Source organism: Plasmodium malariae (assembly GCF_900090045.1).
Source record: "Plasmodium malariae genome assembly, chromosome: 10".
Taxonomy (NCBI): domain Eukaryota; phylum Apicomplexa; class Aconoidasida; order Haemosporida; family Plasmodiidae; genus Plasmodium; species Plasmodium malariae.
Window position 1 is genome coordinate 2,202,095 of NC_041784.1, and position 16,981 is coordinate 2,219,075.

The 16,981-nt window shown below is 19.8% G+C and overlaps 1 protein-coding gene and 2 pseudogenes across 1 annotated transcript, besides 2 other annotated features; 1 reads left to right on the top strand and 2 right to left on the bottom strand.

Moving 5' to 3' along the window:
* Nucleotides 1-1,281: 1,281 nt before the first annotated feature.
* PmUG01_10055000 (PIR protein) lies at nt 1,282-2,474 on the bottom strand (the record flags this gene model as incomplete). The annotated part of the gene is made up of 3 exons (XM_029005749.1): nt 1,282-1,455; nt 1,579-2,304; nt 2,448-2,474. The coding sequence occupies 3 exons, from the start codon at nt 2,472-2,474 to the stop codon at nt 1,282-1,284; spliced, it is 927 nt and encodes a 308-aa protein (XP_028862307.1).
* Nucleotides 2,475-6,552: 4,078 nt separating this feature from the next.
* PmUG01_10055100 lies at nt 6,553-9,092 on the bottom strand (annotated as a pseudogene).
* Nucleotides 6,553-9,092: a sequence feature (STP1 protein, pseudogene).
* Nucleotides 9,093-15,397: 6,305 nt separating this feature from the next.
* Nucleotides 15,398-16,334, top strand: PmUG01_10055200 (annotated as a pseudogene).
* Nucleotides 15,398-16,334: a sequence feature (fam-l protein, pseudogene).
* Nucleotides 16,335-16,981: the final 647 nt, after the last annotated feature.

Sequence of the window (16,981 nt, forward strand, 5' to 3'; positions counted from 1 at the left end):
TTTTCTATAATTTCAATATTACATGTATTTTTTTTTATTATTTTGAACGCAATATTAAGTATAGTGCAAAATATATTATATATTTTTAATAAATAAAATTCGTATTTACAGTAAAATTTAAAGACATATGTAACTATGTACAATAAAAAAAATGAGTGCGTACATGAAGTTTACAATTAACAAATTACCATGGTGCCTAAAAATTTCATATGATGAGAAATGAAATCCTCCTTTTATAAATTGTTATTTTTATTTGAATGTATAGATAATAAATTGTGTAGAAAATATGGAAATGGATTCTATCTGGAAACTCAATAAAATAAGTATTACATTTCTATTTCTCAGATTCTATAAACATAAACATGTTACTTGCTATTATATTTATGGGAATATTTGTTGTATTTTTCTTTTTATATGGAGAAAATAAAAGCGAATCATAGACATTTAAATAATATTTGTTATTATTAAAATTTACTTTATCAAAAAATTTATAATGTGGTTACACTATTTTTATTATTTATCATATATCAATTTTTTTAATCATATGTATCTTATGTATAAAATAAGGTATTAATGCAGTAAAAAAACAATAAGAATAATGCTAGAGCAGAACATATTTATGAATTATAAAATAATGGTTAGGATTTTTCCCATTTCAATTCAATTAAAATTAGAATTAATCTACCTTAGCGCCAATAATAAATACCCTGTCAACAATATCACATATAATATATATCAATAGAAGAAAAAAAACGTTAAAACTGTTACATAATGTGTAACATTTTTAGAAATATTAAATTGAATGTGGACAAATAATAAAAATTTTGAATAAAGTTATAAAGAAAAAGTAAATATATACTTTATCTTTTGATTAATGTTTTTGTTCCAAGATTTTACATTTTTTATTTATATAATATTATTATTGGTGTTGTTTCTAATGTCGTTTTTTCTTCTGTAATACTAATAAAATAAACGCTACCTTATATTGTTATATAAGGATATCCACTTTTGCTTTATCATCTTGTGTTATATGCTTATGTTTTAAAATTATTTATATTTCATTCTAAGGGGAATCTCGTTTAAAGGGAATTTTCTACTACTAATTTTAAAAATAGCATCGTATTTATTTTATATTTTTTTTTGAATAATTTTTATAGTCATATATTCATTTCTTTATTTATCGTTTACATTGCTTTTTAATGAATTTGTACATAAGTGTAACATATATATCACTATGTATTTTATTTTCTATTGAAAATAATATAAACAATTAATATTACATCAAGTGTGTCCTTGAGGTTGATAGGATATGTTATGAGAACTTCCTTCATAATTTCTATTCACTTCTTCATGAAGGTTTTGTAAGGATTCACTCGATTCTTCTTGAAATTTGTTAAGTTCAATAATTTTTTTTTTTCGTAAACGATTATATGTCCAAAATTTCAGTGGAGTAAACTACATCAAAATATATATATATTTATTTAAAAATATAATTTTTATATGTTTATAATTTTTGTGAAAATAAATTATTCTATATGTGATAAATTATTATTAATTTTAAGTATAATTCTTATTAACCTTATATAAAAATAATATAGTGAAAGACATTAGTAATACGATAGCTGTTGTTATAATGGGAACAAATAAGTAATCTACTTCTTCTTTAGGTGATAATATTTGTGTTGAAGTTTTTTCTATTTGTGGTAACGTTTGTGGTAAACCATTGCATGGAGTGAAATTATTCATTTTATAATCATATGCTTTCTTAAAATTGTTTAGCTCCTCACAAAATAGACCTTCATTATTTCTTTGACATTCTTCGTAATTATTCATATAAAAGCTATAAAGATTTCTAATATTATTACAAATATTGCCACTAGTATCCTTGTCTTGACCATTAAATTTTTCAAAGTCATCATAATTAATGTATAAATCTTTAAGTTTTTTTAAAATATCAGGTTGAATTACTGTGAATTTTTGGACACATATATTACCTAACAGGGATGAAAATTCATTATATCCCTGAAACCATTCAGGTTTCTCATTATAATTATTATCTGAATTTATCTTATAATTTAAGTATTTACAACGTTTGAGGCTATCATCTTTATAGTGCTCCTTTATTTCAATTAAATATCTACCAACATCTTGGCATGGATTAGTAAAATTAGGGTAATGATTCAACTGTGCAGCACATTTCTTTCCAGGATTTTCACCTTTTACCCCCGACTTGTTATTATAAATATCTAAGATAACATCTTCAAATTCCTGTTTATATTTAAGAAATAATGTCACGGAATTTTCCTGAAAAGAAAAAAAGTACGATTTTAATATGTAAGTGTGCAAAAACATAATTTGTTGCAATATATTTCTATATCATTACTAGAATGGAGGATTCCTTAATATAATAATACATATAATTATTATAACATAAAAATGCTTATTACATTTTCTGCTGGATCTCCGGATGCCATTATATATAAGTATATGTGTCAAAATTGGAAATAATTAAATTGGTATCATGTTAATTTTAGTATAAGTAAAAATAAATATATAATATGTTTATATGTGACGTATTTTTTTTTTTTCATACATAGAATTTTAAAACATAACTAAGTAAAAGTTTCTCCTTATATTTTGATAATATTAAAATAACTTCATATGCTTAGTACACTATAAATTAAATCCTTTAATTGAAAATATAATAATTTGAAAAACAGTATCACTTTATTGTAACTAAAAAATAATTATAGAGAAAAATATTCTTTTCTATATTTTTATTAATATGAAGCTTATGTAATTCTACTGATATTTTATACAAAAAAATAAATTAATTTTAGTACATACTAATATGAATTTCTCATTATACTGTAATATATGTTTAGGAATCTATTTGGGTCTTTAAAAATATTATAAATAATTAAATATTAACTATTTATAAGATATATAATTTTCTCTTTTATTTTATTACGACTTTTTTAATTATTAAAATAATACCATTCATATTATTTAATTTAATATTTATTATAAGTATCAATAACATATATATTAGTCAATAAACTGAACTTCACGAATATTACTAAAATTTAATTTTAACTAAATAAAAAAAGATATTTAGCTAAAAAGAAGTATAGTATATGAAAATAGGCATTTAATTGTTAAATGAAAAATATACATCCTCAAAAAATTTATTTTAATTATAAATATAATATTCTATGAATGTAATATATCGTATAATTTTAAAATAATCTGCTAATTCTCTTCATTGTATTATATACAGAAGTTAAAGTTTTACTTTCTTCTTTAGAACCATCATAATGGGATAATATATATATTTATATTCGATATATAAATGTATGCAGAAGTAGTAAATATGTTTATATTATAGAATAATTATTATTATATATTAAAAATAAAAAGCAAAATAATATAATATTTATCTTAATTGCTGTAGTAAAATTTATTATTGAAATCATTTGTACATGTAGCATAACAAAAATATAGATTAATATGTCAATCAATATTTATCGTAATAATCTATAGAGCATACAACTTATTAGCAATGTTGTTTATGGTATGTGTTTATATTTCAATATATAATAAAACAGTTGCGAAGGTTAATATCATAATATTTTTCAATTATGTATATGTTACTTCTACTTTATTTATGATATTATATTTCATATGAGTTCTAACATATTATAACATTTAATTCAATGTATTTAGAAAATAATATTAAATTATTATTATTTTTTTTTTTTTTATATATATTTTATTGTTCTAAATTATCTTACGATTATATACGTTTAGTATAATATATAAATTATAAGATATATCTTAATTGAATCAATATATTTAACATATAATCAAATATATTTAAAAAAAAACTAAAAAATGAAATAAAAGAAAATATGTTTTTGTTATTATTTCATATATGTAATGATTTGTCATTTTCTTCATAAGCTATGTAGAATTTTAAATAGTACAATAAGCTTTATAATTGCTAAAATAAATATTAGTTAACGTTATTTTGTAGTGGATATTCTTTTGCTCTTATATCATTTTTTTATTTATAATATTAAAATTTGCTTTTTTAATTTTTACATCATCGTTTAACTTAATAAAGTATAATATATATCAAGGCTCGTTATATATTTCAAAACATTACGGTTTTGTAATTCGACTTTAATATTAAATCATAACTATGTTCGTAAGTCCATGTATGTAAATATTTTTTTAAAATATTTAATATATTTTTAATGTACTTGCAATATGTTTATATTATAGTTAAATTAAATAATTTATTAAGTTTACATATCAAATATAAGAAATATAAGAAAACATACGTATTAATATCTCTGTAATTTATACACAATATTAATGAAATATATAAGTGATATAAATATTACATTATAAAACATAAAAGTATTTTTTGAAAGGAGACATATATATTAAAATAATATACTTTAAAAGAACTATATATTCATTATTTGTAATATAAAATAAGAATATTTAAGTTCATTTAAATTTATTAAATATTTTTTGAAATATGGATAAAGTTAATATTATTAATAAGTAAAAACAATTGTTTTCTTAACAAAATATTATTGATATACTATAATATATATGTTTTATGTAATATGAGGATATTATATTACAAATAAGTATTTATATTTCAGTTAGGATTGTGTTATTTGATCGTCATGCTTATAATTCATTCAGAAACATATTTTTTATATTTTTTATATTAATATTATTACTGCATTAATTATAATGTTTAAAAAATAAGCAGAATTCTGTTATTATAGCTTTTACTCAATACAAACTAGTAAATAAAAATTTATAATTTACTAATTTTTTATGGAATATGATAAAAATAAAAAATTATTATGTATCAAAATGGATTAAATATTTTAACAAATAGATCTACTATTGGTTTATGTTATAAATAAATAAATATATATATAATTTATACAATAATAATAAAAAATATAAGAAGAAAAAATATTATTAACTATATATTAAAGAAATGTATTATTCTGTAATTACAAAAAAGAGAAAAAGAAGAATTATTGAAAGTCAAAATTTATAAACACACTTCAAAACTCAAAAAGGTAGTGTCTAAATTTTTTTATTAATATAATAAAAATAGATATCTAATTGAAAGGGAAAAAATAAAAATATATGATATTTTTTGAAATTCCTATGAAATAATTTTATTCTGTTTCATTTGTACTTCATTTTAAAAAAGTGTTGAAACTTATCAATTTAGTGCTGCTTAAATCATATACTTTTTTATAATTATATTTTATATCTTTGATATTATAAAAATATTTATAAATTATAATGTATAAAAAAAAAGAACAATAAAACCATAAGAATCATTTTTAATTATTGGTTTATATCTTTTTTTAAAAGTGAATAATCAGGTTAATATAAAAAATTATGTATCCTGAATAATTTCATTACTATCACATTTTTGTCATTTTAACAATTTCATTGATATTTAAAATTTATTATAATAACACTTATATAAACAAAAAAATAAATACTTTAATAATATTAAGGTACATAAATATGTATGAACATTTTTTATTAAAGTCACAATATTGTTGAGAAAAAAAATTAAATTCTTTATTAAGAGAATGAATTTTTATATATGATTTTTTCATTTTGCGTATATATAAATAACTTAAGAAAAAATTATTATATATATAACAGTTAAAGTATTATAAATTTATAATAAATAAGAACTATTTATATGTGAACATTTATTAGGGCATAGAGATTAACAGTTTTTTATAGAATATATAGTTTACTTTTGTATAAGATAAATTATATGTGGAATATAATTACCTTTTCATATATTTTAACATCTTTTTTTTTTTAATGAACAAATTTACTATATCATTTAAAGCATTAATTTCCAAATAATGCGAATACTTGTAGATTACATAATAATTATCTTTTAAAAAGTAAAAAATATTGTACAGTTATTTTTAATGGAATAAAATATAATTATATAAATTTATGTAATAATATTATATTAATTCAAAAATAGTGTTAAAATTTATTTATTTTGCTCTTTTTTATTATTAAAAATGTTAATTTTTTCTATGTTTAATATTTTGGAAAATGTCAATATTAATATATATATTTTTTTTTTGATGTATATAATATCATCTTACGAATTTTATTGAATAGAGTATTAATATAATATTCTAATGGATATTTTTTTAGAAAGAAAAAATTGCATATGTAATAATAATATATTTTAAGTATCGGAGTTTCAAACTTCATAATTCATTCTTGTCTTTTTCTTTTTTATTACTTGTTACTTTACATTCCTCTTCTTTATTTCTTACATGCATTAAAAAATTCAAATAACCTTTTTTTTTAGCAGCACCTCATCTTAAATATAATCAAACTATATTTTGGTTGTATTACTATCAATTTATGAAATGTGTTTTTCTGCTATATCAATAAATTTTTCGACTGTCCCATTATTAACTATAGAACTTGCATATAAGTCATCTTCTACTATCCAATCTTTTATCTCATTTTCGAAACTGTCCTTCCTATATGAGTATGGAATTCCTTATTTCTTTTATTTTCTATATCACTGTTGATATATTCAATTGTATTTTCTGTAATTTCTTGTTTGTTACCTGAATATACTTCTGCCCTCTATTAATTTATTGAACTATCCAAGTATGTTTCCCTATTATCAAAATTCACCTCTTTTGTATATTCTTCTAATATTGACATAAGAACAAGAATACACATCTTTGTCAATAATTTTTTTTTTTTATATATTTATATAATTCTTTATAATTTTCTTTTTGCTGCAATTCTTCTACATTTATTAATGATATATAATTTATGGTTTCTTCACTTACACATTCTTCTGATGTACTCGGCAACTTCTCTGTTAATACCTTAAGTCATTCTTGTTCCATATATTGTTCTATAATATTACGGTTTTCTGATAAATATTGTTTCCATAGATCTTTTTCTATTTCTAAAAATAAAATTTTGCGATTTTCATAAGAAGATTTCTTTTTTAAATCTTTAATTTCATGTATAGAAGCTAGTTCCTTTTTCCATTCATTTTTTAAATTATTATATCAGTCCACTTTATTCAATTTTTCAAAAATATTTCTATGTCTTTCTATCCATTTATTCCATAAATTTTTTTGTTTTTCAATATCACTGCTACTTTTAATATTTTCCGTTATTAGTTCATCATTTGTTAAATTAGGATAAAGCTCATATAACTTTTTTGTGAACACTTCTAAGCATATTTCTAAAAATTCTCCTTTTTTGTAATTCCATTCTTCATTTTTCCATTCTTGAAGCACTTCCATATGTACTTCTATAATAGTTTTGGACCTTTTCCTTTTTTGCTTAGACTCATGTAAATTTTTTATCATGTTATCTTCAAGTATTTTTATTTTTTTTAGTAATTTCTTCATCATCATAACACGGGTGTTCCAAATGATTATGAGTTAAAAATTCTTTTTTTCTGTTCGAATGTGAAGGTATTAGTATTTTAAGAAATTTTTCTTGTCTTCTTTTTATCTTTTTTTTTTTTTTTAACTGTCCCATTAATGTGTACTTTCATATAAAAAATACATATTCATGAAATATATTATTACTGAAAACTAATGATTATAGTGTTTTTAATACTTAAGTTTTATTTTACTTTAATAAAAAGAGAAAATACGATAATAATTAGAAAGGTTATTAAAATAGATGATATGTATTTATTAGATGAATTTCCTATGGGATCTGTAATATCATTTTAAATATGTATATCATATATTGTTGTTAATTCATAATTAGAAAAATAAGATGCATTACGGTCACCAGAAGTTACAGAGGGTATAGTTGAAGTTAAAGAACTTGGAAGGGATTTTGATATTGGAGAAGATAGTGTGCTTTCGGAAGCATTTTCTGGTTTTATGTCTAGTAGAACTGGTGCACGAGGTACAGATTCACTTGATACTTCTGTGGATGGTTGGGAATTTGAGAAAACTGCTTGTGTCGGAGACTGTAAAGAATTTTCAGAATTAGCTTCAACTTCATTAGAAGGAGATTCAAGTGATGATAAATGAGCTAGTGTTTGTACTTCAGGTGCAGATGGAGGTTCCAGTTCTTCTTTATTTTTCTCTTCATGTTGATTATGCTTTGTATCATGATTCATTTGATTAGTGGCAGCTCCCTCTGTAGGTGCAGCTTGTTCGGGTTAATCATATGATACAGGTGATTCCCCCTTTTTTTCTTTATCTTTTGTTTGTGAACCTATTTCTTCCTTTTCAGATTCACCTTCACGACGTTGTAATTTATTTACTGGGGGGAAGTCAGTAAGTTTTTTGAACGTTTGATCATTCATTAAGTCGCATATATATTCTGAACGTCTTTTTTTTTTTTTTTTTTTGGTCTGTTTTTTGGTAGAATGTTCCAAAAAGGCTTTTCTTTTCCTCAAAATAGTTTTTCTTTTGCTCAATCCACTCATTATATTCATTACATCTACATGAATACTTATCAGAATTACTTGGTAGTTTCTCTTTCAATCGTTGTATTTCATCCAAATATTTCTTTCTTTTATCACAAAAATCAACTTCTTCATATTTTAATTCTAAATTTTTTTTATCTTTTTCCTCTAAAATAAAAGGGCATTCTCCATATTTATTTAGCTTTTCATAGTGAGATTGTGTCCAACCCTTTATTGCTCTTTCCCAAATTACTTGATTATGATATGAGGGTGCTATCTTATTATGAACTACATAATTAGCCAAATCTAGGCATTTTTTCCTGAATTCTTCTTTATTATTCTCTTTATTTAATGAACTGGTTTTCTCAATTATATTTTTAGTAATATTTTTAAAATCTTGATCGCGAACAAATCTGAAAAAACCTGTTCCTCCAATATTTAAGTGCTAAATTGATGAAAATTATTAAGAATTATATAAGAATTAATTCTTACGTTTATTGTATTATCATTTTTTTTTATCATTAATAAAAATATATGTACAAATTTATTCATATTAAAAATTAACGAATAATACCGAGGAAAAGCATTTTTCCATAGTGACACTCTATTATTACGCTAGGATTTTGTATACAACATTCTGTAGTAAAAATACAAACCAATATCTTTTTATTTATCAACGTGTTTATTTTTAATTAATATATATTAATTAAAAGAGAATATAAAATTTCAAATATGTAAAAATATATATGAGATCTATAAAATAATTTAATACATTATTATTTATTTTATACGCTTATTAAATTGTTTAACGTTTAATAAATATATCACAGGTAATATATTCATAGTAATTTTATTTTAAATCATAGTTATATTTATATTTTTATATAAAATTCTTATTGGTTCTATAAAGAAGACAAATAAATAATAATATAAAGTTATATGAGTAACATTAAGAAGTAATATAAAAGTTATTGTATAAAGATTGCATTATTATAAGTAATATGTCTTTTTTTATTTTTTATTTTTTTTCTTAATACAAATTTATAAATATGAATATTATTATCAGTACTACTGTAAATAAATCTTTTTAATCCACATTTATGTTGAAAATAAATAATTTATAAACCAAATAATTAACAATACTAATATTTTATTTCATGAAATTGTTATACGTTTGTTACTTTTTATACAAACATTTATAGTTTTAGAATTATTATTTACATTTGCTACTATATTATAGAGATTAGAATTAATAATATGTAAATTATAAATATATGTTATATTTTTTGTAAAAAGTATATACGATAAAAATGTACTTATAACTCTTAATATCATAAATATATATATATATATGTATATATATCAATTTCCTAAATATTAAATATTTATGGTGTATATTTTACCATTGAATAATTTTTAAATAGTATAATTTATTGTATACATATATTATTTGTTATATTCCTATTATTACTTATAGATAAGAATGATTTCATATGTACTAATTTTTAATTAATTAAATGTACATTTAGGTATATTAATTAATTAAAATAAATTTGGCTTCTTATACAAAATGTGAAAAATTATTAGGATACACGTATGATAAAATTAATTATAATGTATGGTTAAAAATTAATAAAATATATTATAAGTTTGAAATAAAAATTAATAATATTATAATTCCATGTAAATAGATTAATGTATTACATTATAGAATATAAACTATTTTGAAGCCTCATAGTTATATTTTTTTTTTTGATAATATGTATAAATATTAGGATAAATAGATCAAAACATTGTTATATATTTTTGTTTTCTTTTTTATACATTTAATAACTATCTAAAAATAATAACTTTTTAACAATATTAATAAATATGTATTTAGCATGAAAAATAAAAAATCCTATATATAGTTTTATAATATTATTTGAGACATGAATTTGTAAATGAAATTACAGAAATTTCTAACCGTATTACTAACCATATAGGATATTATATTATAATGTAAGTATTTATTTCTAATTAGATTTTTTCCTTTGAAACATGTATATAAATAAGAGATAATGGTGAGGAAATTAAAAAAAAAAAAATTTTAATTGATAGTATATATTTGTAAATAATAATTTCACATAAAAATTAAGTTATAATATTTATGAATAATTAATCTAATATATAATGTAATTATTGCCTTTATTTTTAATTCTTAATTTAATCTCTTACAAGGTTTTTGTGCCTTCTATTGTTTGTTTTAATTTTAATCCTTTATATTGCGTCCTAATCCATTTTAAATCGTATTGCTTAGTAAGAATATATGGAGAAATATATATAAAAATAGTTTCTGATGTTTTAGGAAATTTTATATATTTATAATTTCATTTGAGTATATTAATTACATGTATTATTAAAATATTATATAGTGAACTAATAATCGTGAATGAATATATGACAAAATAAAAAATCCATATTATTTTCTGAAATATTTGTAAGAATAAGAATAAAATTGAGCGTAATTTTATTTGAAACATCTATATGAAAATATTTATTTATTTTTATTTTTTTTTACTATTTTATAAATATGTGAAAAAGAAATTTTTCTTTTTTGATATAATTATTCTATTTTTTGTTTTTTTAAGATCAGAATAATTTTATGATACTGTATTTTATATAAAACAATTAATTTAAATAAATTCAAAATTAATTGCAATTCGAATTTATTATTGAATATATCATGATACTATTATGAATATAGTATTTATTAATTTAAGAAATAATATTTAACAATGAAATAGCTTTATTGCACATTTAAACTTTTATCATATAATTCAACAACTTTATTGCTATATGTATAAACATCGCAGAATGCATCTAAGAATATAGATAAAATTAATACTTTTTTTTTTATGTTTCTTTAAACAATATATGAAAATTTTTTTTCATTTATAATGTATAAATTTTCAATACAGTAACTGTTATATATATTGCTATATCTAGGCACATACAAATATAAATTTATAGTTCACAAACATTTATACTAGAATTTATAGTTATCAATACATTCTAATTATAATATCAGTCTTAAAGAATAATATATATGAAAAAAATAGAAATAAATAAATCTATTTTATTTTGAATATGTTGCAAATTTATTTAATCCTTTCACTTGTACGCAGAAATATAGGGGCATAATGTCTCATAGGAGAAACATAACTTTTTAAGTAATTCCATGTATAATGTTATAAATTTCATTTATCCATATTATTTTAATGTATAATATGTGATATTATTGTTATATATATATTAATATCATTTAAAGATATTTTATTATTTGTTATCTTTCTTTATATAATTTATTTAACATCATATTCTATGGTTTTAGCACTGATATTTGAAATAACGAGTTACATAATTTTTCATATTTTGGAAAAATTATCTATAATAAAGTAAAAATCATTATTGATGTAATAAAATTACATTCATGTGTGGAATATCTTTATTATAACCACTTTTTAGAAAATATAATGATAATTTTATCTTTCCATTAAACATAATTATAAGGTTATGCAAAATTATTTATTCAATTGCACTTATATACGTATAATAGGAATTGATTTCTCATAACAAATAATCCATGTTCTAAATAAATATTTGGGTAATAATATTAATAATAAAGAATTTATATATTATATCTATCTCTTCCACATAATATGTAAATTTACATAAAATATTTATGCTATAATTTAATATTTTTTGTTTATTTTGTTAAAGTAGTTTACGTACACCTTTATATAAGTATTTTTTATAGTTCTATTAGACTTAAAATAATTTATATATCTGTAATTTTGTAATAATATCATTAAAAAAATTATCTTGAAACCTTTTTTTGTATTTATTTTAAATAAATTTCAAAAAAAAATTGTTAGGACATTAATTGATATAAAAAAAAACTATTATTATTTAATATATATAAGTTATTTTTTACATTATAATATGTCATGTAATATATGCTATCGTCTGAATATATATTTGCATTTTAAGGATCATTTATCGTTATATTATCCAATGGTTCACCTAGAAATTTCAAAATATTATTATTTTTTCTTATTGAAGACATTAACGGAGTCCAAATAAACTAGTATTAATATAAATTATATGTATATATATATATAATTAAAACACTATTACTCCAAAAATTTCCTGTCCTCATATATTACAGGGGTGGTGGAATGGTATTCTCTTTTTTAGCTAGAATAACTTATAGAGCTATAAAAGAGAAAATATATGAAAAGTAATGAAATAAATGTTAATATAACCATTGGAAATTATAATATAAATACTTAAAAAGTAGTAGTAGAAGAAGATTATGCTTGCGCGTATAACTGTTCTAGTGAATATTATATTATAATCGAGATTCATTATAATTGAATAGATTCACTTAATATAATCACAAATTTTAAGAATTGTACAATTATGCACTTAATAATATAATTTTTATGAATTCTTCACTAATTTTTAAAATTTTGTACTTAAATAAAAATATTAGATATTTTCTGTATCACACATCCATTTATATAATTAATATATAAACGTTCATATTTTTAGGTTGTATGTTAAGAGTGTATTTATTATTTTTCGTATGAAATTTTATTAGACCTAGTAGAACATATAATTATTCTGTAAAATTAGAAAATAGTAAACATTTCAAATATTTCTATTTTGTATAAAAGAAAAAACTTAAGCTGCTGTATGTGAATTATGATGAAACCTTATAAACCGTGGATTAAATTCTATAATTATTGAACATTTAAATGATATCATATTTTTTGTAGATATTGTATTATATATCTTGCACAGGAATGTAAATAATATAATTAAATTTCATGTTATTATATATTTAACTTATTTAATTTGTATGCATTAAATATTAATTATATTATTTATTAAATGTGAAAAATACATAATACGAAAATTACGCTAACTTTACTGAGCAATATATATATAACAGAACAATTTATCCATGATAAATATACTTAATAAGGAGAAAAATAAAAATTTTACAAGTAAATTAAAATATTAGTTCATTATTTTCTAACATAAGAGAGGTATAAATAAATGTGAAAAATAAAGATATATTTTCCAAGAAGACCCAGAAAAAAGCTTAAAAATCACCAATATTTCTTGAACAGAAAAATACTATTTTTAAATAATTGCTTGGAAGGATATCATTATGTAATATCCTTATTTTTCGAATATTATTTTATACGATATATACTTGGATTATTATATATTTTTAAAATCGGTAAAATTATATTATGTAAAGAAACATTAAATGATATTAAAAAAATGGGACAATAAAATTTGCGAAAAACCTAAAAGAGACTAAATAAAAGAATTAATAAGTGTTGTTACGATAATAATATATACATTAAAGGAATAAATATATATTAACTATAATTTTTATAATTTAAAAATGGCGTTTTAAATTTAGGAAATTTTTTCTCTATTTCAATTTTCAACTTATTAACTTGCAGGCTAAGACTTTTTAATAAGAATAATTTGAGATTATATATTAGATTATTACAATAAATATTTATGAATATGATATTTTTATAATTCTCATATCCACTTTAGCTCTTGAGAAAATAAACAATTGGGGTAAAATACGTTTTTTCCATTAAAAGTATATTTAATAAAATGTTATTTTTTATATATTTATATAGATTTATTATGATTTACTGTTAAAATACATTACAAGCATTGCGTATTTTAAAATGAATAAAAACAAAATAATAAATTTATTTGAAAATCATACATAGAAAAATTATTAAACAATACTTTTTAGTAAATTATATTGTTATTCTTAATGATTTGTTACAAATCATTTTTATTCTGTATATTATTTGTAAATTTATTTCATATATGTTTCCAAATTAATTAAATTATTTGTACTATATTAATGCTTATTATATCTTTAATCTCCTTTTTTTTTTTTTTTTTTTTTTTTTTTTTGATTATATTAATATTCTTTCTAAATGTTTAGAATTAATTAAAAATAATTAAGTAGTTAGATATAAATAGTTTTCACTTAGAAATAATGATATATATTTATTTTAATTAAATCTATAACATTCAAAAGTTTTCGAAAAAACAAAAAAATTAGACCTTATTTAACTTTATATATTTTTTCAGAAATTAGGTATTTCCATATATACTCGATTCTTTAAGCATGGTCTAGAATATAAAAGATCGTATTTCCTTTATGCATAAATATATTATGCTGATATATTAACATATTACAAAATATTATGTAAAATATAGTTATCCTCATTTATTATTACTGTTTTTGTTTTGTTATAATTAATATTTTTTTACAAATAATTTTTTTCAAAATATCATGTTAATAAAATTATAATTTTTAATGACAAGATATTCATAACATTACTTATTAGTTTGGAGTATGAAATAATGTATTTTATATGTATACTATACGATCTATATGGTATATAAATTCCGTATTTCCTTATAATATGGAAATACTCTTTTTTCATAATATATTCTGAATGAAATTAATAATAAACCTTATTTAGTTAAACTACTTTGCTAAATAATTAAAATATATATTTTGAATATTTTTATATAAATTAAAATTATTTAATTTAGATGAAAGTTATTTTTTTTTAATAAACACTATAAAGTTAAAAATTATATAATACCTTTATAATATTTTTTTTTGTATATCGATGTTATAAAATACTCTACAATTATATAAATTTTATTAAGTAGATAGAGAAAAAAAAAAAAATTAGAATTAAATAACTAATATAATATCCTTTGCCTTTAAGAGGTTATAGTATAACTTTTTATGAATCTTTTACTAAATATTTTAAAATAATTAAAGAACAGAACATGAAAAAAAGCATTATGATTTTCTCATTTATTAAAATTGTTGTACTTATCTTTTTAACGTGGATACCCCATTTAAGTAATCATGTGGTATGATAAAATTATTTAAGAATATTTTTGTTATTTATATTTTTCATTTTATATTTTTATGAATACTGTTTTCATCAATATATTATTTATTCATTAAATAACTATTATTTATTTTGGATTTTTAGATTACGTTTAACAAATACCTAGGCAAAAAGTACACGCTTGCCATAAAATTAGACGACAGAATATATCGATTACTAGCAAAATATAAAAAGGATAAGGATTCAAAAGTTGCAATGTTAAGAGATGATATATCAAATAATGGAATGGATAAAAAAAAGGATATATCTAATACTGAAAAGGAGTGCACAGAAAAAAAAAAAGAATTATATAGAGGTTCATTAAATAATTATCATGGACATAAACAAGATATGAACAATAAATATTCTAAATTTGTTACAAAAAAATATAGTCATCTTGAAAAAAAAATATTCAAAGAGCTGGATTTTGTAGATTTTCTTAAAAGGAACAAGAATATTAGTGATAAAACTTACAAAAAAATAATGCGTAAAAAATTCTCATTACGATTAGGATCACCTTTATTATTGTTTTTTTTATCAACTCTACTCATAGTAGATATATCTTTGTGTTTATCTGGAGGAAAGGGATTTTGGGAATTATCAGGATTGAAGGAGACTTTAAATGACTGGGAGACAACATTGAAGACACCTTTTGATTGGTTATTGGCTGGTGCTGCAAGTGGAGCATGTAAAAAGTATTAGGAGATTTATTTAATATTGTATTATATGTTATACCTTTTTTAATATTAGGTGTTACACTTATATCGTACGTTTTTTATTACCATAAAAAAGCTAAAAAATATGAAAAAATTAAGTTCAGTAAAAAGTGAAATGAATAATAAGGAATTTATTTTTTTAAGGTAACATATATTTTAATATGATGTAATATTTACAATGTCATTAGTTATGTGTATAATAAACATATAGTTAATTGCTGAAAATTTATGCAAGCAATTACATATTAGTGCATTTTCTAACTCCAAAGAATAAAAATATATGTTCTTAGTTTTTTTATGGATTTGAATGTTTTAATTTGTTTAAATTTGTATTTTAAATTATTGTATTAACTTAATTATATACACTATATATATCATCTATTTTTGATTTAAAATAGGTTTCTACGAAGAATATATTCATATGTTTTTAAATGAAAACATAACAGTAAATTAATACACTTTTATTAGAGTATTTTGTTTCTTTATATATGAAATAATAAAAATTCTGTGTGCTTTCTTAGGGTTCAGGGTTTTTCAGGTTTAGGGTTCAGGGTTAGGGTTTTAGGTTGTTTAGGGTTTCAGGGTTTAGGTTCAGGGTTTAGGTTCAGGGTTTAGGTTAGGGTTAGGGTTTAGGTTTAGGTTTAGGGTTTCGGTTTAGGGTTTAGGGTTCAGGGTTTTTCAGGGTTTAGGGTTTAGGGTTTAGGGTTTAGGTTCAGGGTTAGGGTTCAGGGTTTAGGGTTCAGGGTTCAGGTTTTAGGGTT